A 24,539-nucleotide genomic window follows, 5' to 3' on the forward strand; every position below is an offset into this window, starting at 1 on the left:
CCTTTCACTGTGGGCCTGAAGGGAGGGCTCAACATCCAAGCATCTGACTTCGGCTTTCAGCCAATCTGAGAAGTCAATGAGTGACAGCTTCATCTGATTTGGATCCTTCCTGTACTGGTGTCGACGGAATCTGTCCTGCTGAGCCTTGGGGAGTCTATTGAGAAGGCGCTTCACATTAGAGCCGCAGTGGAGTTCCTCGTGGCCCTCTCCCTTGAGAGACTTCAGCATTCCGACCAGGGACTGTACCCTAGTGGAAAACTCGTCGAGAGCTCCATCTTCTCGGATGGCAGGTAATCGCTCCGTGTCCTCTATCTCTTTCAGAGCGAACTGGTATGGACGTCCGTAGCGCTCATCAAGTGCCTTCAGAGCTTCAGAGTAGGGCGTGCTAGACTCTGCATAGGCTAACACTAGGCGGTGGGCTTGAGGCTCTTTCACATGCTTTAGCAGGATGGCATACTTGTAGTGCTCTGTCTGCGTGGGGTGCAGAAGAGTGCTGAGGGAAAGGCGAAGCTCCACATACTGGGCTCTATCTTCTGTCTTGAAGTCTGGGAATGTGGGGCCTTCTATATTAGGCAGGTAAGTGGTTGGCATGCCCGGCGGGAACCCTGGGTAGTAGGAGTAGGGCATACTAGGGTGCTGCGGTGCAGGCTGAGGTGCAGGGTTATGCCTGGGTGGAGGCATGTACTGTGAGCTTGAAGGGAAAGGAGCTGGAAGCTGACTGGTGTCAGGTTGTTGAGTGACTCGATGGAGAGGCGGGGGCAACAGCCATGGTTTGCGATCGACTGGTGAACCTTTTAGCTGTTGAGACCATCCTGTAGCGAAGCTTTGGCAGTCCTCATCTCGGGAAGGGTGAGGGGAACCGGCAGGGGTCTGGTGCCGGGATGACCTCCTTGATGGGTGAGCTGAGGGCTGAGGAGAATGATGCTTCAGGATGGTCTCCAAGAGCTCTGTTTGCTTCTTGGCAGTCTCGCTCTGTAGCCGCGCTGTCTCCATAACTTGTTGCATGAGGATTTCATGGGCGCTCCACTTTGCTGGACTGGAGGGTGTCCTCTGAGTGGGGGTGGAGGGCCAATTCTTCTCTTCATGTCTGTGCTCTTCCTCCTCTTCATGCCTGTGTATCTGCTCTGCTCTCTGTCTCTGGGTTGGATACTGCACTAAAAAGTCATCTAAGTATCTTGGGCGCTGGATATTGCGTTTGGGGCACTCAGATGGGGTTGTAGGCAGACTGGTTGCTTTACTGGTTGCCATACTGATGACTGCTATCCGGCTCGAAGGACCATAATTGAACTGAAGGGAATATTGGTTCTGGGTATTTACAGTCCTCGGTATGGGGTGTCTATTGAGGACACGACGAGGGATCTTCATTTAAAGGTTTAATAATAAAGAGAGCAGAGAGCAATACACAGGCACGATTGGTGTTGATTCTATGGTGGGATAATTCCAATGTGTGTGTGGTCTAAACAGAAAGGAAGGTAATGGCATTTACTATTAAGCTACATAAATCTATCTAACACAAATATGTAATGTAGTATCAGGCCTGGTACTACATAATAATAACGTAATAATAACATCATAATAACATTAGTATCTGGATACTAACATGTGACAAGAACTAAAGCTAGCCAGACAAACAAACGTGTAGGCTAACATATTCACGAAGAAAAGAGGAATGTTAGGAATGTGAGGAATGTAGCTATCTAGCACGACATCACCACAAGGCTAAATCAGAACGATCTCTCATAACTATAACATAAAGTTATAAACTGTATATTTGTATGATTAACTAAACTAAATATCCTAACTAGGCAGTAGGTGTACTCACTCGTAGTAAAGGACGCACACAAACGAATAAACATAAACTTGGGAGAATCTTCTTCAGGCTGCATACGAGTCGGCAAGCTAGCCATTGAAACCAGCTCAGACTAGAGACTGAAGTGACTTGAGCGTGCGCTTGGAGGGGGCCGTTGCCTAGCAACAGGTTAACTATTTAATGTCCATGCTGAGCCTTCAGCACTGTGCTAGACGTGATGCTAATTTTCGCCATATTAAATTCCCATTGACTTATACTAAAAAACGTCAGTGATATTAAAGTTGTAAGTTTTGATTTAAAAATAAATACATTGTTTCAGCCTGACAGGGGTTCTTGTTACAATTATAGGGGAAACTGAATACTCATAAGGTAACGTTATCTAGAGGTTAGCCAGCCCGTGAGAGCTGTTAACTTTAGGCTACTTTTATGAGGACTCAGGTCTGTTTTTGTTTATACAAGCCCGTCTCTGTGTAGCCTGTTTTCTTACAGTTATTAGCTAACGTATACTTGCTAACTGGAATCTCATAATTTTCTTCTCACTATATTGGCCGGAGGGTGTTTTGAATAAAGTAGTGTATGTTGAAGTACATGGGATTTATTTTTTCCAACTATGGTATCGAATTGGGTATCTAGGATTGTGGAATTTCTCAATTAGTATTGCCTACTAAATGTCTGGTATTTTGTGACTCTCCTAATGGACAGATATATCAATTTATGAGTTGAATGTCAGTCTAAAAATCCAATGAAAATCCAAATTTTTTTTTTATATGAATTTTTATATATGAAACACAGCAGCAGTCGAGAGAGAGAGAGAGAGAGAGAGTGGAGGGACCCAGCAGCAACCGAGAGAGAAAGAGAGTGGAGGGACGCAGCGGCAACCAAGACAGAGAGAGTGGAGGGATGCAGCAGCAAAAGTCGAGAGAGAGTGAAGGGACGCAGCAGCAAGCAGGATGTGATACACTAAGAACATTGTATTATTATTCAATTTCATAAATATATGCATATTTAAGAGGTTTAACCTCTCGTCCCCAGCAAAAAATTTGTATGCAGGCTACACCGTTATATGGTCCCTACTAATGTTGAAACCAAACCTACACCCTGGTATTTCCCAAAATCTTGGCCATGTCCTTTAACTGCACATTACTGGAAGACATATCTGCCCTCTGCTGGCCCTTCTTGAATCGCAAGCTTTGCGGTTCACCTACCAACTAGCCTATGTCCACTGGAGGGCAGTGTCCACTTTCTGTTGGGTTTGTCGAGCTCTGTTGCAGAAGTAGGAGAGGAAGCGGAACTTCATCATTGCATTTATGTTTCCAGGGTGTTTTATGTTTGGGAAGCACAAGCCAGCACAGCTACCAGCCTAATATTAATTGCGCGTGTTGCTGAAAACCTGTAGCTAACTAGCTACGACATTTTCTTAAAATAACTAGCCACGTATATCCGAGGTAGTACTAGCTAGCTAAAGGTTGGACAATTCATTTTTGAACCGAGACGCTGCCTAGCAAGTAGCTAGCTGTCGGGGCGCTTGGACCATTATCCATTATCCCTACAATGAGCTCGGAGCACCAGAGTGATAGCGAAGACGTCGACGAGTCTCAAGACAGGCTTGGCAGAGCAGAGTCTGACAAGGAAGACCCCGACATTGAAGACTCGGATGAAGAAGACGAGAGCCCCAGAACGTTTCCTCGTCCACCGAGCAGTAGCGAGAGTGGTCGTATCGAGACTAGCTCGAGACCGGCGGAAAGCAATCCACAGTGTCAGTCAGCGACGGCATCTGGGACGGGGACGGGGAGCACGGGCACAGATGGCAGCTGTACTAGCCTTTTCTCCTGGGTACAAAGCAGGACTATTCGAAGAGGTCTTTTCGTTGATCCTTCGAGAGATAACTTTAGGACGATGACAAACTTGTATCGCTCAATGAATCCAGCTGCAGACTCGGTCAACTTGAGCACTCAAACTCATGGAGCAGTGTTCAATTTGGAATACTCCCCTGACGGGTAAATTTCCAGTGCAGGATAGATCCAAGATTTATTTATTTTTACGTCCTTCATACAACTATAAGGGAGTAAAATGCTTGTGTTCTGGCTCCTCTGCCTTGCAGCAACAACAGAATATCAAGATGTTAATTTAAAAAAGAGTGTGTGTGAGAGAGAGGCAGAGAGTGTGTGTGTGTGTGTGTGTGTGTGAGAGAGAGAGAGAGAGAGAGAGAGAGAGAGAGAGAAAGAAAGAGAGAGGGAGAAGTGTAGGTGCGTGAAAAGTGCAAATGTTCATTGTTTGCATGTTTGTGTACACGGTCTGCCGGCAGCTTCAGCTGCATTAGCCAATATCTCATATATACTTGTATGAAGGATGCATGAGATGGTATATCTGTACATTTAGATTCTAGAGTTAATAACCGAGCTACGTTTACCTTGTCGTTTACCTTTTTTGAGTATGAAAGCAGGGTAGGTGATTTTCTGACAATCACATTAGTTAAAGTCGCACAGAAACGGACGTTTGAGATCATCTAACTTCCGTAGTTTGACGTATTTCCGACGCAAACAAGCTATGAGGGTGGGACATATGTTTAGAGGAATTTGATTGGAACATTGACAAGTGGACGGGTTTTAAGAACTTTAGACAGATTCGATAGAAGGATAGCGTTGATTGACGGGTGGATGTCGTGAGATTATTGGCCTAAAATCTAAGGTACCTGTTGTCGTAATTGCACGTGACCTATCGTTTTCCAGGAAGTAAGAAATTATTTACTTTGATATAAGATTAAAACAAAAGTAGAATTTGTTTATCTTTTTCTGGCATACATCGTTGAATAGGTGAACACTATGACCAATTATGTGAACCAAAATGGGACAGAATGCTTTTTTTCATTTCTGTGCGACTTTAAATGTGTGCACACAGGTCTGTACTGACAGTGGCTTGTGAGCAGACAGAGGTCCTCCTGTTCGATCCCGTCTCCTCAAAACACATTAAAACTCTGGTTGAGGCGCACGAAGACTGTGTCAACAACATCAGGTAAGCCAGTTCCACTCAAGTCGGTTTGTAAACACTGCTGACCTTCATCCTAAGCTCATTAGGTCTCCCCGCATGTTCATTACTAAGAGAGCGCATTTCACAGGTTCCTGGACAATCGTCTGTTCGCCACCTGCTCCGACGACACCACAGTCGCACTCTGGGACCTGCGGAAGCTGAACTCGAAGGTGTGCTCGTTGCACGGCCATGCCAGCTGGGTGAAGAACATCGAGTATGACACTAACACTCGTCTCCTGGTCACCTCCGGCTTTGACGGGAATGTCATAACCTGGGACACCAACAGGTGTGTGTGTGTTCATTTGTTGACCTTACACTGTACGTTTAAAAGACTGTACAAGACATGTTAACTAAATATTTACACGCCTTATCTCTGACACCTCCCTCAGGTTCACAGAGGACGGCTGCCCACACAAAAAGTTCTTCCACACACGCTACCTGATGAGGATGCGCCTGACGCCCGACTGCTCCAAGATGCTCATCTCCACATCCTCGGGCTACCTGCTCATCCTCCACGACCTGGACCTCACCCAGTCCCTGGAGGTGGGCAGCTACCGCATGCTCCGAGCGCGACGCACCCCCCTCAGCTCAGGTGAGCCAAAGTCTCCTCCTCTTAGCCTCACCACAGCCATCTAAATTGGCACAGACAGCACTTGTAATGCTAACTGACGTTTGAACTTCCGCTGCCTCTCTAGATGCCTCTGCGTCAGCCTCCAGGTCTTCAGGCACCCCTCGCCAGGGTAACGACTCCAGCAAGATCCACCCGCACAGAGAAGGTTTGAGAAACTATCGGGCGACACTCAACTATTGTATCACACATGTTCACATTTCCTGAGAAACACTAATTCAATGTCCTTTGTTGTTAATATTCAGAGTGGCCTATGAGAACCTCCGGTGAATATTTTGATTCACTTAAAAAGATTTGTTGCCGTCGAGAGTTTATGATTACGGTTCCCTTCCCTCAGGTCTGTCTCCAAGGAACAGCCTGGAGGTGCTGACCCCAGAGATCCCGGGAGAGAGGGACAGGGGGAACTGCATCACCTCCCTTCAGCTCCACCCTAAAGGCTGGTCCACCCTCATCCGCTGCTCCAGCAACATGGATGACCAGGAGGTCAGTTACCCTTTAAACTATAGTATCAGTTACCCTTTAAAGGAGAATGCTCGTTTTTGAGAACCTGGACCTTATTTACGGCATATTATAAGACGTTTGACTCACCGAGATAACTTTGGTGTAATTCGGAGGCCTGTAGAAGAAATTTTAATTCCAGGGCGAGCCAAGTATATCCATGTAATGGCGGCGGACGGGGCACTGAGAATGCAGCTTCTAAAAAATCTATTTTCTGCCTCGAAACGGTTGTTTTCCTCAATCTGCCTTATGAATCGCTAGTTGTGCTTACATAGAGCGAGGGCTTGTTGTGGTTTTTCACATGCCTCTGTAATATGATCTTTAGAAACGTCTTTAGAAACTAAATAGCTTCCCCACTTGCTTCAGCATGCATGAGCACAGCGCACAGACTGGCTATTCTCCGTTACGTCTGTAGGCTACACTCGCGGCTCACATTCTCTACTCTACAATCGGCTTGTTGGTGCCTGGAATATTGTGTGCAATATGCCTGAATATTTATCAGATTTTGAGGATATAGAAGATGACTAAGAATATGATGGACGCCGATCGTAACGTAGAGAATGTGAGCCGCGAGTGTAGCCTACAGACGGAGAATAGCCAGTTTGCACGCTGTGCGCATGCGTGCTGGAGCAAGTGGGGAAGCTATTACGTTCTTCTAAAGACGTTTCTAAAGATCATATTACAGAGTCATATGAAAAACGACAACAAGCCCTCGCTCTATGTAAGCACAACTAGCGATTCATAAAGACATATTGATGAAAACAACCGTTTCGCGGCAGAATAGATTTTTTAGAAGCTGCATTCTCAGTGCGTAGTAAGTTATCTCGGTGAGTCAAACGTCTTATTATATGCCGTAAATAACGTCCAGGTTGTCAAAAACGAGCATTCTCCTATAAACTACAGTATCAGTTACCCTTTAAACTATAGTATCAGTTACCCTTTAAACTATAGAATCAGTAACCCTTTATACTATAGAATCAGTTACCCTTTATACTATAGTATCAGTTACCCTTTAAACTATAGAATCAGTTACCCTTTAAACTATAGTATCAGTTACCCTGTGAACTACAGTATCAGTTACACTGTGAACTATAGTATCAGTTACCCTGTGAATTACAGTATCTGTTACCCTGTAAACTACAGTATCGGTTACCCCGTTAACTACCACGACGTGACTCCCATTAACTACAGTGCAATTAATCTGACACTCTGCTTCCTATTTTAGTATGTGTATCAAAAACAGACCAGGACAGCACATTCACTTTCGAAGTTCGTTCACTTTATTTGCCACACAGACATTTCAGGCAATGCCCTACCTCACGCCACAATTCTACTGACTGAATTAGCGTGGCGTTCTGAATGCGGTCAGGTTTTATTCCGTCCTCCACACGGCTTCAACCCCCACCGGTTGCGTTTCAGGGGCGAGCGTTTTGTTTGATATTCTGACAGGTCGTCAGCGGGTGGGACCTAACTACCCATTTCTTTCTTCTATTTGATGTGTCCCAGCTGCGCATACGCCCAAATTAGACCTGCCACCTATTTCTACCCGAGCTCCTCGGAAAGCTGATTCCGGGACGCTTTTGAAATGCGCCGCACCACATCTGCAACACAATCACCGTCTAGAACGGCCGCGGTCAACTCCGGCTGCCGTACGGTAACCGGAACGCACCGGAACCGGAGTCAGTTGAACGGAGGCGTCAGCGTGTGTATAGTGGCGTAATGTAATCAATGTAATCAGTTCACCCAGGTGTGGTAATTATAGGCACCGTTATCCACAACAGGTGTATCCAATCTATCACTGCCCGAAACATCTGTGTGTCAAATAAGTAGTGCTGTCCTAGTGTCTTTTTCACGATGATGATATAACTTTTAGGATCGAGCACCCAGTCGTTAAAAGACTGTCAGACTGTTGTGAGCGTGCTGTACAGTAGTTATATTTAGTATATATAGTTATATTTTAGTATGTGCTGCATGACATTACGCTTCCCGAGCCCCTCAAGCACCTAACCCCCCCCCCCTCTCCTCCTACAGTGGACATGTGTCTATGAGTTCCAGGAGGGCGCCCCCACACGGCCCCCCGTCTCCTGGCGGGGCTGCTCCCTCCGCCTCACCCACTACATCGAGGAGGCCAACGTGGGCCGGGGCTACATCAAGGAGCTGTGCTTCAGCCCGGACGGCCGTCTCATCTGCTCGCCGTACGGCTACGGGGTGCGCCTGCTGGCCTTCGACGAGCGCTGCGGCGAGCTGGCCGACTGCCTCCCCGTCCAGACCAGCTGCCTGAAGGAGGTGCGCTCCATCTACTCGCACAGCGACGTGGTGCTCACCACCAAGTTCTCCCCCACGCACTGCCAGCTGGCCTCGGGCTGCCTGAGTGGCCGAGTGGCCCTCTACCAGCCCAAGTTTTAGCACCCGACACAAACTGCCTCCACAAGACTGTTGAAGGGCCTGAACTGCTGCCTCTCGGAACCCCCCCCCCCCGAAACTACAAGAAGAGGGATCTGTCTTGAGAATAAGCCCCGGAAGTTCTTCTCCTCCATAGGAATCACATCCCGCTGTCGGGACTGTTTGTGACAAGACGTTGACGCAACTCGTACGCGGGCGAGTCTGTGTTCTTTGGTGCTGTCGCTATCCGTCCGACACCCTCATGCTCTTCCGTGCTCTTCAGATTTGATTGTGATGATGGGAGGCGCCCGGCGGCCCCCGGCCGGCCCGCTCTGTGGCTCTTCTGCGCTACTCATGCCTTTCTATAGGTGCTGCTTATATGTGCTCATGCAATCTGATCTCTAACCTCCTCTGATTAAAGGACCTCTCCCAGCCTTGTCTCTCTACTCCAGGACAGCGACCTCACCCCCCCCTTCATCCCAACCCTCATCCCACCCCTCATCCCACTGCTCATGTTTCTCTTGGGTCTTCAGGTACTTTTAACGTGTTTACTGCTTTAGTTCTACAGAATTGTTGTTGACACCTCTATTGAGCACGGGTAAAAGACAAGTTTAGGATTTAACTGAAGTGACCCATATAGCATGTTCTGTGATCCCCCTCTTCTGGAGTCAATTGTTACTTTATCTATACATCAGTCTCATGTTAAGCGTGTGTGTGTTTTTTGAGTGTGTGTTTGTTACTTAATAGAGGCATATTTGTATTGTTCTCCCCCTGAGCCATCACCTCTTATTTTTCACCATGACAACATCATCAGGATGACCAGCTGATCTTGAGCTCCTTATCAAGAGAGCCAGTGATGCTCCATACCCTCTGATATCCACGGCTAGCGCTATTCATGTTCATCACCGTTTCCGTTCATGTGGGAAACCCAGTGTATTATTGCTATAGGTCTCGAACTGAACAATGCCTGGATGTAACACCTGATTCTAAGACTTTGTTATAATACCTAGTCATTGATTCAGAATAGATGTAATGTGCCAGTGAGTACTGTATAGCCTAATATATTACAACTGATTATAGACAAGAGCCCAGTGCTACTATGCATACCAGCCTTTATAAAATATGCTTTATACTGTTGTCAATTAAAAGGAGGATGGATGGAGCTCTTATCAGTGTTGAGTCATCAATGCCAAAACATGTCTTAAGATTGTTGGACTCGGGTGTGGTTCACCTCACCTGTATCCGCTGTGCAGTGAATGACTTCATTCTGACTCCCGCTACATTCTGGATGAATGAAGGAGGAATGAGGACAGATGTGGATGTACCTCAGCTGTCTTGGTCAAATGCAGTGTTCATTCTGGTTTCAGCGTTTTCAGTGCTGCTTTGTATTTACGTATCCATGCGGTCATTGAAAAGAAACAAGTTAATCTGCCATTTTCAATGTAGACATATCAAACATAAATTCACTGCCCAGTGGAAATGTGGTAATGTAAGGATTTAGGAAGCTGCATTTTATTAATTTGATATTTTTCCTGTATTTCTCTGGTTTTTAACCTTTTTAATCTTATGGATAGTTGAAGAGTAATTAATTCGACTAATTGTTGATTGTGGGCTCCTGTTTGTCACCTAGTTTGATCACACTTTGTTTGTTAATGTAACATAAATGTGAAGCTCTTATTGTTGTTTCTAAGAAGTGGCTCTGAATAATCCCAACTATGATACTGACATGGTACTTATCACTGAAATAAAAGGTGACATTTGCACTGTTGATCATCTCTCTTTCCTGTCTGTGTTACAGGATGCAATGCCTGCAGAGCTCCACTAGGAGTTGCTTAAGGTCAGAGCAACCTCACCCACCATCTCAAAAACATATGCTCCCTGCAGTGCTTGTTGAGTTTTTTCACATCATGTTAAAGTTTATGTAGCATTTGTCACCTCCAAAGACATTGATCACATCAGGTCAACAAACAGGTGCATTCCTCTCAGTCATGTTTGTCATCAAGTACCCAGGTTTTTTCATCTGACATAGTCTATGAGGACCTAAGTGCAATACAGGTACTGCATATCAGACCAGCTGACACATACAAATTCAACTCAAACCACAAAATTCACATGGTTACAGCATCTCTGCGTCGGCCATCCACAAATCAACTAAAAGACGTTAAAACTAAAAGACATTCACGGAGAAGGCAGAGGCTGTAGAAACCTCCTCACCCCGCCATGGCGGCACGCGCCTTCTGCTGCCTCTCCCGTCGGCGGTTAAGGACCTTGGTGCTGGCGCGTAACTTCCGGACCCTCAGGGCCCGCAGGCGCAGCTGGAGGTCCTGGGGGATCTTGCCACCCTTGGCCCGGATCTCCTTCAGCCTCTCCTGGGGGGTCTGAGTGAGGCTGAAGTCACAGATGGTGGCACGGGCCTCCATGCCCACGCGGCAGCGTCGCACGGACGGGATGTAGCCCAACGCCCACACGACCACCTTGTACTCCCCCGGGTTCAGCAGGCGCCAGTAGTCCCCACCAGCAGCTACGGCAGGACACAAAACAGCTCTTGGTTTTGTCTTCTGTCGTGTTTGTTGATGTATACAGTAGTGATTTTAAATCATTAGGAGTTGGACTGGGAAATAATTAAGACATGTAATGTGGGGAGAGATGGGGACAAGATGTCACAATTATGTGTAATACGTTATTGAGTTATTAAGTTATGTAATGAAAATAATGAAGAACAACATCCCCACCTGATCGTATGTCATGTTCTAGGTCCTCAACTTTGACTATAGCGTTCGCTATGCCAGCCTTGGTAAATTTGTCTCTCACCACCCCCTTGATTCCTCTGTGAACCTGGGTGGAGAGAGGATAGGCATTAAAATCATCTACTATAACAGTGTCGATTGTTGAATAGAAATGAATTAAATATGAAAGGGAAGGGGCAGTAGGACAGGGTAAGGGTAGAACAGGTTGAGACAGACAGCGCTGACCTGCTCCATGTAAACCAGTAGGGACTCTTTGTTGTTCTCCCACTCCGTGGGGAGCTCAATGGCATTAGGGAACTTATCACAGGACAGCTCCACGGTGACCTCGAAGCAGTTAGTGTGGAGGTAGCTAAAGTCATTCATACCTGAGGGACAGGAAGTTGGTAAGTGTAGGTTTGAAGAGGACAGAACGACGTTGATTCAGGTTTGCATGTCAGTTTAATAACAGCGAGACACTCGATGTGTTGTGGGAGAAGTGACTCATCCTTAAAGGGTCAGTGAGGTACTCACTACCAGGCACAGTGTGCCAGGCTGCCCCGTTGATAATGTTGTTGTGTTGTTGGAAGTCTTCGTAGTGGCATATGCGGCGGTCGGGGTTGGCCATTACCAGGTGGGTGGAGGCATAGACAGTGGCCAGCCAGCGGAAGAAAGCATCATCCGCTGTAGGGGTGTACTCCTTGGGGATCCAGTCACGGGTGCAGTCATAGGGGTAGGTGACTACGAGTTCACCACCATGGAGGTTAGCACTGAGCACAAATGGGATGTCCTGCATCCAGCTGATGACCGCTCGAGTCTCAGGGGCCACCTGGGGTAGCAGAATAGAACACTGACTTCAAAGGACTTCAGAACACTGAGACCAAAGGGCTTCAGACCAAAATCGATTCATTCTATTTTAGAGTGAGAGATGATTTAAAAGCATGTTAAGAGGCTACATCTTGATTTTATTACATTTTGACTTCACGACAATGAGCAATTGTACTATCCTTTTATACCAGTAAATGCAAACAGATGTGTGAGATTATTGAAGGGATGAAGGGGCCGTTGCCAAACATTCAGCGACACTGCTTGTGTCAGTAAACTAAACTGCTGAGCCGGTTTCCTCAGCTCTCATTCCGTTTCCTGTTCTTTCAAATACCCTTCAGAGGCCCATATGTCCCTGAAGGGAAACATGCACATTCTTAAGAAATCTTCCTCCCCATTTTCAAGATGTTGTGTGCTCTCCTAGTGCTTTTTCTTGAAAAGAAAAAAAGTGTTTGTACTATTCCCTAAAGTTTACTGAGTTACTTAAGCCTAGTTTATACAGTATAAAACAAACCATGGTTCATAGACACACACAACATAACACAGGATAAATTTATACTGTTATGTTATGTGTGTCTGTGAGCTGTGAGCCATAGCTTTTTTTATACAGTATAAACTAGGCTTATGCAAGGCATCATTAAGTGTAAATACAGACCTATGCATAAAAGAATAATAATTTAGCCTCATAAACAACGTTATTTAAGTACAACTTCTGACAGACTATTCATATTCCATGTCTCCCCCTTACTGCCGTGTAAGACACACTATTCTCTGAGGTTTAGATGTGAGAGTGTTACATGTTGGAACCTTCTGTGCTGGCATACTGTTGTCCACTTACTACAGCTTCTTCTTTAGTGTAATACTCTGGAATGGGAATATAGTGGTTGCTGACTGTGGATTTGTCCTTGGCCTGCTCCATGGCATCCCACAAGATGCTGTTCAAGTCTGGAAAGTTGTGGTTCATGTCTATGTACTCATAGTTGAAGCGTCCCAGAGCCCATCCCGCCAGCTCTGAACCCTGAGAGGAGCAATGTTACACTGATTGATGGGACAGATGAAAGCATATTCTCATGAATTTTCAGTATTGGCAAAAAAAGGCAAAGGCTGTGTCAAGCGGAACAGTGGACAAAATAAATCTTGTCATGCATTTTGAGTATTCCAAAAAGTGTATGTTGAAACCTTGAATCGTTGGAATAGACCTCTCTTTCCTACCTTCTCATAGGCTGTCTCATACCCATCAGGGTTCATGGAAGGCATTAGGTGGATACGCGTGTCAGTAACCAAGCTGACCACACGCTTGTTGCCCCTCTTGTATTCACGGCACAAGTACTGCATGAGGTTGAGCACCAGCTCGCGACCCACCACCTCGTTCCCATGCATCCCCGCCACATAGCGAAACTCCGGCTCGCCTACCGGGGGATAACAAATAGATCAATAATAGATACCGCAGGAGTAGGACGTGCACACACACACACACACACACACACACACGAGATCTGAGAACCATCACACTTTGACACTTTGTTGACAAAAGGCCAACATGTGAAACACATTTAATTTATCTGATATTACTTTCGCCTTCTGTGTTTTGTGTTCAGCAGTGGTGTGAGGAGGAGTAATATAAGCAAGCCAGAGATTATTAATCTATCACTCTAGCTTGACGGCACACATTCCTGTGTACTGGGGGGTGAGGCCAAATGAGGTTCTGGAGAAACCAGAGCAGGCATATATTTTAAACAGAGCAGCAAGTATCTTAAGGTCATAGAAAACATGTTTTAGTAACCCACAAACATAGATGGCTTACTCACTGATATCCAACTCACCGTCTATGGATGAAAATGAAAAACACATGTCTGCACAATTCTGCTTCTCTTCCATGACTCAAAAAAGCAGACTCAAATTACCCATGCCACCACCATAACTGATATCAGCTGTCAACATACTGTATAAATAACCGTCATTCTCATCATTCTCCTCTTCAGCAGGGAGACATGTTTCAAAATGTGTTTTGGTCAATTGGCTCTTTTGTCACAAAGACAAGCTATGTTTCATTTATCACATTCACACATTGTAAAAAGCGCTGTAATTTGCTTGAAATCAGTAACTGAAAAATGTCACATAAAATGGTACACAGAGTATGAACCTACTATACCAATGAAATTGTTCTTAGTGAGAGAACTTGGTTTTGACTTCAAATCATTATCAGTTTGTTTACATAAGAGGCCTTCTCTGTAAATCCCTCCGGCTGGCTCATCCTGGCTGCAGCAGAGCCCAGACTGTACTGTATAAACACGTGAGGGGATTTTATTTTAACTTGGCCACTAAACAGCCCTTTTTCTGTGCCTCTATAAGGATCTCTGTCAGGCCCAAAGGAAGTGGACTTAAAGTCTTCAATACAACTTTGGTTTGACAATGAAATCCTGCTCACAATACTTGAAATCCCTCTTACCTAGTTCATGCTTGCCCGGGTTATCTGAGATCTCCATGACATAGAGTTTCAGTCCCTTGTAGCTCTTCCCTATACTGTAGATACGGGTGATATCCGGGCATTCTTCAGACACAGATTTCATCAGCTGCAGGGTTTTACACAAAAGGACATTATGCGTGTTCAAAGTAATGCGAGCGAGTGGAAAGTTTCTATGTTTCGGTCATTCAGAATGAACGAACCTTTCTCATCTCATTGTAGTTGTGGTGTCTGAAGTCAAGGTCATCCGTGGAGCCTGACGGTGCCTGCCAGTAAATGTCGGTTGGATCTATGAAGAAAAAAAACATACTAGTAATAAAAACCCAACACAAACTGAACTGGCTGATGAAGGCATCACAGATTACAGAGCACATGTCCGATAAATAAATGGGTCAAATGAGCACTGGATAGAACTGTCCATGCCTAGGCTATTTTGCGCTGGACTAAGCTCAGTCACTAACAGTGTACCTGGCATAGGGCAGCCCAGGATCTCAGCTCTTAGGCAGATGGTGCCATTGGAGTACCAGGTCTGGGGGTTGATGCGGATGAAGCGGGCTGCGGTGGGCACAGGGAGAAGACTCAGCACTGGGGTCTCTGGGTTCTGGTTTCCCTGAAATATCTGCACGACAACAATACAAATGTTCCTTCTTTTTTTGTAAGTGAAACAACATTTGTACTCCTCAATCGGATGAAAGTAGACTTAAGAGTATTTAGTTGACACTGTATTCTCAACATGGACTGTTCCAAGAATTCAGAGGCTTTCCTCACCGCCTCCTCTGTCCCATTCATGCAGGTCTCCCATGACACAGAGTCATTACTGAGCTGTACTTTGTAGGTTTGGACCCAGTGCCAGCTAGAAAGACATGGACAGGATCAATATACACACTTCATTCTTATCTATTACCATGTAAAACGCCATTATTTCATGTAACGTTCCAGCCAGCTGTACCTCCAGATGGAGTTTCTGCCCTGGAGGATGACCCCGGTGAACAAGGTGAGGTGGAGGGCATCCAACTCCAGCCACTGGTTCTTGTCCTTGTATTCAGCACACCAAGCTCCATCATAAAGGTCCCCATCCTCAATGCCAGCCTGTGAACACAGTACACGTGGGGGAGATATTTGCGAAACATATGCTAGCATATCACATGGTAGCGAAGCATTTGGTAGATAATACATTTGGTGGATAACGCCCCCTATGGACCAACCTGGATATTCAGTCTGGCCCTGTGAGGGCCCAGGCCACTCCGCTGGTAAGAGGAAGCTCGGAGTTGACTGTCATCAACACGCAGTGACTTCAGACCCAGGGGTGGACAGTCTGGAGGGACGCAACAACGTTACTGGATACAGTTTTTATACAATGTGTGTTTAGGAATGGATCGTTTTGTGCAATAACAGAGAAAATGTGTCCAATAGGAAAATGGGGGAGATAACCTATAATGACCACTGAAGGGGTTAAGGTGCTTTTGCGTTTGAAAGTCTCAGAACTGGTGTTATGTGAGGTTGCGGTGCTAGCAGAAGCGAAGTGTGTGAGGCCAGTAAATTCCCCACAAGATCTCAAATACAGAATATGTGCAAAATCATCCAGGGTCAGTTGTCTCACCCCCACCCCTCTCCTTGTATGGGGGAGTGTGGAGAAGGGCTGCATATGAACTAAAGGAAAGCCCACGTTCTGGCATGTAATTCGAGACACAAGGGGTTAGGAGCCAGGCAGAACGGGAGGTCACGATACAGCTGCTCGGTGATTTCACGACTTATAACAAACTAATGTGACAAAATAAATGTCTTTGTCTTGTTAGACCTATAGGCCTATGCTATCACCTCAAAATACAGATAGAGAATGCATTATTCTGACCGATTTCCATGTTGCATCCAAATAAATTATCTGCATAGCTGAAATACACATAATTACATGGGAGTAGACGGACACTGAGTTTTCAGTTGCAAAAGTATAAACCCCTTATAAATTAGCTATGAGTCTCCCCAAGTCAATTTTAAATAACTCTTTTTGTTAATGCAGTCTCAGATAATATTTAAAAAGTAAACTAAAGCAAAAGAAGAAAAAAATAAAAATAAAAACTATCCTAACATACTGTAGGCTATAGCCTACATTTGACATACCCAATTGTTTCTGCGCATCTGCCCCGGCGCTCGTAACATTTCCATCTTCTTCTTTGTTAATGCGGTTAACCTCAGCATCTTTACTGGCGTTATTCCTCTCTACCTGGACGGTGTTGTCTGTAGTGAAGTTCAACTCGGGCGTTGTTGTCGGTGCAATTTTTGTGATGGCTGTGGTGGTCGGTCCAGTGTTGCAGCTTTGGTTGATGGCAGATACCATGGTAACAGTCATGTCCAAAGTTTTGGCTGTACTTGTCCCATTTTCCACGACCACATTATCGTTACTGAATGTGCCGACAAAGTCAGACGTTTGCAGAATGAGAATACCCATGAAAATGCTTAATGGTGCCTTTGCCATGGTTTCCTCTCTGCGCTTAATTGCGAGTCCTGAAATCTGTCCAACTGCTGTCCAAAGGGAGACCTGAGAACCTACATAAAACACCGTAATACATCTAAAACCACCGCCTCCAAAGCACTCCACACACAGAAGACAACATTAATAGAATGGTCATAATGTAGCTATAATCATTTTCCTCTGAAATTAATTAACTTTATTGAGCTTGAAAAATAAACATGAAACATAAAGTTTCGACATTTGTGTTTGGATTTTTACTCTGCTGTAACTATGCGTATTGGCAGAAAGAAAGCCTGTTTATTTTCCTTTGAAATGTTGCCCCATTTGTAAGGAACATGCATTTGTGGGATGAGCAGCGCAGTCGAGTATGTGGGGTGCCCCCCATGAAAAATGTGACCAATCTTCTCAAACAGCTTATTCTGCTGTTGCTATTGACTCTTGTTGATTGTTGTTGATGATTGAAGTCTACCAGTAACAAGGAGAAGCAAGACATATTGGCACTTTTAATGTACAATTTATTAATTTAACATACAGTCAGGAGCAGTCAACTTTATACTAGGGGAGTGAGTTTCACCAACTACTCGCTACCACTACCTCGGACTACTCACTCCATGAGGGTTTACAAGGACTCACGGTTCACTCGGTTACACAAGCATAGTTTTTTACAAAGCAAAATGTACTTGGCAATGGGAAAAATTAACTGTGGTGAGCGCCCCCAGGTGGTAGGCACTGGTATATGTGTGCTGGACTCACTAGCTCTGGTCCAGTCTCTTCCGCCCTGTCAGAGGCCATACATTTCTCCATTAGTTTTTGTGCGTTGGCTGTAAGCCGACGCACCATGAAGAGGGAATGCCTATTTGCAGGGTGCGATTTGACATTTTCAAATAAAATGTAATGTCCAGAAATTGAACAAATGTAAACATCAGACCAAAGGAAACGACTGTATGCTCTTATTGTATTCTTATATATACACCCAACAAAGTGCTAAAAGAAAGGACAAACCATACGATGTTAGGTTATTGATCACAATGCTATGAATGTAGAGCTATCCCGTCCTCATCATAGACCTTTAGACCTCATTAAAAAATGTGATATGCATAGGCTAGTTAAAGGTAGGCCCTATGTGCATTATAGGCTACATCAAATCACTGTTACAGTAGGCTTGTGCCTTGAAAGCAAATTTGAACACCAGCCATCTATCCCGACAAATCTGTAGGCTAACATTCAGCATGGATCCATTGGTCCACAATCACGTGCACTTTCACCGGTAGGCCAGGCCGCAAGGCTGGAAAGAAAATCTGGAACACAAGATAAAATATGAATTGGTATTGTTCTCGTGAAAAAGAGGCTAAATTGGTGGCCGCGACAATGTGCTGCACTGACTTGGCTATTGCCTAATATCGAGGATGAGAATAGCAAAACAAAAGTAATACATGCTGACGATTGGCCACTTATCACCCACAACAATAATTATATTATAATAAAATATGCATCCTGTAACTTACTGATGTTTAGCACTAGCAGAAGGGTCTGCTTTGGTGAGGGACCTCTGGCGTTTTGGGCATCCTCTAAAATCCTTGCAGCAAAATGACGAAATGCTTTGTTGACCCAGTTTCATTGCTAATTCTTGCTAGTTAGAGTAGACTGACAGTAGGTTGACAGTTGCGATGACAATCAAACGCGCGGCTAGCTGTTGTAAATCATATTTTTGAAATAGCTAGTGTAGTTTTTCTAAATTGCGCCATCTATTTTCAGGCACAGGAATTGTAGCTATATTCAGTCTGACCAGAAGCAGGGATTAAAACATCCGTACCGGCGATAAAAATGAATGATCAGAGGAGGGGATATCAAAACCAGAGGGGGGGAAATCCCCCCCAGCAATTTGCAAGCTGTCTGCTTAGCCTACTCCCTTTCTCCGCCAGTTGTTGACCTGCAGTTCTATGTTGCTACCACAAGAGGCAGTGGTCCCAGAACATCAAATCAAAAAGACTCCACAAATTTCCCAGGTCAGCGGTGGTCGAGTGGATAGTGTGCTGCCTATCACCGTGAAGATTGTGAGTTCAATCTGAGTTCAATCATTGGTGTGGACATACCAAGGTACCATGACATATTTTGTCACTGGATGTAGAAGCGCCTGCAAAGATTGTGAGTTCAATCCTTGGTGTGGACATACCAAGGTACCATGACATATTTTGTCACTGGATGTTATAGAAGCGCGCGCATTCTTGAAACAGTAGCAGAGGAAGACAGATGAATTCGCCTGTGGGTACAAGCCATTATTAAGCGTACGGACTGGACTGAGGACATGTTATGTTAAAGAAGTTATATAACGAGCGTGGGTCATATTTGTTAATTATAGACCCTTTTACAGCCTAGTCAACACAAGTATGCGTGCGCATTATTGAAACAGTAGCAGAGGAAGACAGACGAATTCGCCTGGACTGAGGACATCATCAGAAATGCCTGCGTTTGCGGTGCCCATTTTATATCAGGTAAGTTATTTTGACTACCTGGTTTCACTGGAATGTCTGGTTGAAATGTAGAGTAATATCTGAAATAAACAGCAACCCATAACCTGGCTGCACGCTAAGCTAAAGCTAAGTTCAGGAAATGAAGCCCAATACTAGCTAACGTTAGCTAACTATCATTGGGCTTCATTTCCTGAATTTAGCTTTAGCTAACGCGCTAGCTAGTGTTAGCTAGCTTACTCAAGGCCCGGGGAGTCGGAAATACTGTGCACTTCCTCTCAAAGTGCTTTAGCTAAGGTTAACTACTACAAGCTAGCTAGTCCTTGTCACCAACACTTGCCTCACAACATACATAGCTAAACTATTCACACAACAAGCAAACTTGTTGTCAACTAAAGCTATGCTACGTCAGCTGACTGGGACTGTCTCGGGACTGGCTAATGTAGCTAACCATATTGTGCCAGACACCCAAAAGTGTCACATATAGAGGGTTTTCACGGCCGGCCATGTTGGAGGTTTAAGCTTAGGTTTAGCAGGTGTAAGCTCAGGTTTAGGCTAACTACTAGATATATAGGTAGATAGATAGGTCTATCTACCTGTCTATTGATCTATCTAGCTAGCTAGCTATCTACATTCAGTAGCGTCAACCACCAACATGGCCGACAGATGATGGGCAGTGAAAACCCTCTATATTTGACATTGTTGGCTAGAATAACCAGTGTTGTGAAATACATTTAACAACTGGTCAGTTGATATGTTGCACAGCAATCGAGCAGGACAATATCATTTGGGCTAGGTTAGGTAGCTAGCAAAGTCAGCTTGCCCAGCTGGTATGGTTATAGGCTCATTCCTATGGGATAGCTTAGTAGTTTGTGATTTAGCAATGGGTTGACTAATCACTAGATCAATATTTTCAGTTGGGGATAGGACTACAACACCACCTGTGCTGTGGCACCAGGAATCTGCTCTGACCACTGTTTTTATTCACCACCATATCATGTTATTATGCAGATTAAATGTACTGTATGTCTACGCGACACAAAAAAGGCTTGGCGGGTACAATTTTTAATCTACCAGACATTTGGCTGGTGAGCTGAAAAGTTAATTTTGACCCCTGCATGTATGTAATTATGTCTTAAGTTTAAAGTGAAGGGATTAAGAGAGGATGTTTTTCTCCAGTAGGTATTAAGCAAATCGTAACCCATAACCTACAATTATGATGGGATCTGCAAGTTAGGAATTTCTTGTAATATGGCTTCAATCAGTATTTCTGTTCATTAATTGAGCTTTTTTTATGTTTAGTTACCATAAAAGCAAGTGAACTACCTGATTGACAAAGGGATGGCGTCAAGAGCAGCAATGCAGTCATCAACTACGTTTCTTCAACAACTATGGAGTTGGAGAAACACATGTGGACCTTCATTGTGACAACTGCAGTGGACAAAACAAGAACAACTTTGTGCTGTGGTACTGTGCTTGGCAGACCATGCACAAGCTTCACCTGAAGCTGGACCTACTCTTCCTGATTGCAGGCCACACCAAGTTTGCCCCTGACTGGTGCTTTGGCTTGATCAAGCAGTGCTATAGGAAGACCAGAGTGGACACTTTTACTGACATTGCTGGGGTGGTGAGAGACAGCGCTCCTGTGAAGAAAATCAACACCCCACAGCTTGTCGGAGTTGAGGACGGCACAGTGCTTGTTGAATGCTACAATTGGCACCAGCATCTGAGTAGCTATTTCAAAAAGCTCCCAAACATTAAAGGAGTACTAAAGGGAAAATGCATGTTTAGCCCTGTTTTAAGGTTACTTATGATCATATACAATGGTTCAGATCAAAACGTTGACAGCACTTTTGAGAAAGTCTGATAATTGCTCTACCACCGTTTTGGTCATACAATGGATGTGGGTGGGCACTGTGAAAAATCATTCAAAAAACATGTTAAACTCTCAATTTCAAAGACAAGAAACTCACCGAGGTGTTAGTTGGCGTTCTGACATATAATTCACCATAAAGTAAGATTCTAGTTCATCTGGAAAGGCTTTTTAAATTATTTTTTTTTAGCATAGAACTATTTAGTAGCAGCACATATGTGTGTAAACGTCCGCAAACTAGGTAGCCTAGCAATATAAACAATAACAATAGCTACCGTAAGTAGTTCCGCTTCCTGAATCCCCTCTGCGGATTGATCTACACATCTACAATGCTTCAATACAAGTCAATGGATTTCATAAAATGATCAATAAAACCCTACAGGATTCATACTTTGCGGCGAATTTGATGTCAGAACAAAAACGGACACCAATTACCCCCTCGGTGAGCTTCTTGTCTTTGAAATCGAGAATTTAACATGTTTTTGAAAGATTTTTCAAGGTGCCCACCCACATCCATTGTATGACCAAAACGGTGGTAGAGCAATTATCAGACTTTCTCAAAAGTGCTAGTTTTGTCAACGTTTTGATCTGAACCATTGTATATGATCATAAGTAACCTTAAAACAGGGCTAAACATGCATTTTCCCTTTACTACTCCTTTAAGAGTTACCAGCACTTCAGGTAATTATCGTTGTCATGTATTAGCTATTCCATTTTATGGACATGGTATGGTTGTATTTTTTTTGCGGCCAATATTTTAATGCACTATTTTAATGCTCTATCTCCCTTTTGTTCTGTTGCAGCTTTGATGCTGGGATGCCTGGTGTGGTTGAGGCCAGAGAACACCGTGATGCAACACCAGTCAGGTGTCGGCTTCTGTGCAACGCTGATGTCCAGCCCCCCCAAAGATGGTCTTCAGGTGCAAGCCCCACCCGGACAGGACATGGCCAGACAGCAGTATCTGATCATGGATGGCTGTGACTGTGTCCATGATACAGGCAGTGCAATTACATAACATGTCAAGTATACTGTACAGTAGTATACAGTAGTGCAGAGTCAGTTGTCTATTGTATAGACAAGGTGTTCAATTGCTTAAGTGTTGTCAGGTGTTGGTTCGAGTGTGCAGTGGTGCAGAGTCAGTTGTCTATTGTATAGACAAGGTGCAAGGTGTCAATTTCACTTCTGTTATGATGAGGCTCAAGACATCACTTGCTTCCTGCCAAAGAGTAGCTCGGAAGAAGCCCCCTGCCAACCAGCAGCTCAGAAGAAGACTGTCCGTTTATAGAACTCTGGTTGTACTATACATAGGCCCTCACTCTAATTATAACAATAGCACACATGCCACCTCCTGGACCAACAAGTGAACACGTGACACCTTGCACCTTGTCTATACAATAGACAACTGACTATGCACCACTGTACACTTGAACACTCGAACCAACACCTGACAACAATTGAGCAATTGAACACCTTGTCTATACAATAGACAACTGACTCTGTACTACTGTATACATGTGCATTACATGCCTCTCTTCTTTACAAAGATGGTCACAACCACAACATGTCCTGAGAGCACATGCAAAATATATATATTTTGTTTGCTCCGAAAACTTAATTTAAACTTAATTTAATATTATTTATTGTTCTTTAAATGTTCTTAGCCATTAGACAAATATATTCCAGGAGCCTGCCCCAGGTTGCCTGTTTCAATATCTGTGTGGTCTGTATGGCTCTATGTGCTACTAACCCTGCTCTGCCTTCCCTCTGCCTTCCCTCTCCCTAGTGCCTCTCTCTCTCCCTCCTATCTTCTAACCAGGTCCAGTGGATGCCCCACTGTCACCAGCAGACCTCCCGAAGTCCGATAGATACCCCTGTGTCTACTGTGGATGATGTAGCATGTCCGTAGAATATTCTTTCTCCTATGATGCTTTTAGCCTCTCTCACTCTGAAATGTAATTCAATGCAATGTATTGCTCCATAAATGTTCTTAGCCGGTAGACAAACATACTCCTGGAGCTTGCTCGATCGCCTTGTTGAGAGGGGTCAGGGAAGAATTTTTACAGCTCACTTATCTGGCCCCCAGGTGATTACTGTTTTTTTGCTTCCCTCTGGAATATGTATAGAGTGGGTCGTATGCCCACCTCCCTTGTTCTCTGTAAAGCGCATTGTGTTGCCTCTGGGTATGAAATGCGCTATACAAATAAAGCTTTGATTGATTGATTGATTGATATACTTATGGCTACTTTTAATGTGCATGTCTGTATGTTTAATAAAGCATTTAGGAAAAGTTTCAATCAAGACTTGAGTATTACCTATTCTGTTGAGTACTATGTTTACAATTGTTCATTCATGATATTATTACAATTGACCTTTCAAGTCTGCCTACACTTAGGTTACTTAGCTAAGAACCATTTTAATTACAATTTACTTCTAGGGCAAATACTTTACTTTCATGTCTTCATATCAATATAATATCAAGATCCTAGTAGATGTCCAAATAACCCACTGTGTCCTGGGTCTACTTATTCACCACCTAAAGGGAAGTGCAAAACAGCAAGTCATGGTTTATCAGACCTTTATCCAGAAACAAAAGTTGAACCCATTGCAGCAAAATAGCTAACATTACAGGAATCATCAGTGTAACTGCTTTAGCCACTGACTGCTACCATTAATGTTATGGAAGCTGCTGCTAGTTGTTGTGAGCCCATGAGCTTACTGGCTATCCCGCTCTCATTGTGCTGGATTAGCATTGGAAGCATTGGAACTGATGTGTCCAGGTGACAAGACCCATCTTTATTTATCATACATTACCGTCCTACCAGCCCCGCACAGAAACAAGCCAGCCAACACATAAGCCAGGCGTGACCTGGCCTGGTTTTTCCAATGCAAGCCCTGAGGATAGCTCCTTGAGCCAATGTCTAATTGGAGGACCGGCCATGTTTTTCCAGTAGATGGAACGATCATACTTTTTACATGAACTAAGCAAAGGTCAATCATTTTCCTTTCATATCTGTTCAATGATAAATCATCAGGATAAAGACCCAGGATACACAACTTAGGACAAAAAGGAATATCTTTGGAAGTTATACGGGAAATCAAATGTAAAGCCCCCTTCCAAAATGCTCTTATAACCCCCCCCCAAAAAAAAGTTTCTATGATAATCAAATGTTATACATATTAAAAAACACATGGAAACACTGTGTCTATATCTATAACATTCGGAAAAGCTGATAAATCATAGATTTAATGCATTGTTTCCACTCAAAAACAACACACACGACAGCAGCTAGACAGAAATAAATAAATATCTGCTGTTCACAGCGACCCTGTTTTGCACATCAGACCGATACGATATATTAAAAAATGACTAA

At 44.2% G+C, this 24,539-nt stretch overlaps 2 protein-coding genes across 2 annotated transcripts; one reads left to right on the forward strand and one right to left on the reverse strand.

Moving 5' to 3' along the window:
• The first annotated feature begins 3,160 nt into the window (after positions 1-3,160).
• Positions 3,161-10,065, forward strand: wdr32 (WD repeat domain 32). Its single transcript, XM_084438682.1, has 7 exons — positions 3,161-3,807; positions 4,709-4,822; positions 4,926-5,123; positions 5,227-5,429; positions 5,533-5,613; positions 5,803-5,948; positions 7,995-10,065. Exons 1-7 carry the CDS (start codon positions 3,362-3,364, stop codon positions 8,367-8,369), a joined length of 1,563 nt encoding a protein of 520 aa, XP_084294808.1. The 5' UTR covers positions 3,161-3,361; the 3' UTR covers positions 8,370-10,065.
• A 257-nt stretch (positions 10,066-10,322) lies between these two features.
• Positions 10,323-16,757, reverse strand: cpxm1a (carboxypeptidase X (M14 family), member 1a). Its single transcript, XM_084437916.1, has 13 exons — positions 16,476-16,757; positions 15,563-15,672; positions 15,307-15,446; positions 15,126-15,210; positions 14,826-14,976; positions 14,561-14,646; positions 14,343-14,466; positions 13,106-13,302; positions 12,732-12,911; positions 11,603-11,897; positions 11,318-11,457; positions 11,078-11,180; positions 10,323-10,866 (listed from the first exon to the last, which is right to left on the reverse strand). Exons 1-13 carry the CDS (start codon positions 16,702-16,704, stop codon positions 10,556-10,558), a joined length of 2,151 nt encoding a protein of 716 aa, XP_084294042.1. The 5' UTR covers positions 16,705-16,757; the 3' UTR covers positions 10,323-10,555.
• Positions 16,758-24,539: the final 7,782 nt, after the last annotated feature.

The sequence above is a fragment of the Borostomias antarcticus genome, assembly GCF_949987555.1.
Source record: "Borostomias antarcticus genome assembly, chromosome: 5".
Classification (NCBI taxonomy): domain Eukaryota; kingdom Metazoa; phylum Chordata; class Actinopteri; order Stomiiformes; family Stomiidae; genus Borostomias; species Borostomias antarcticus.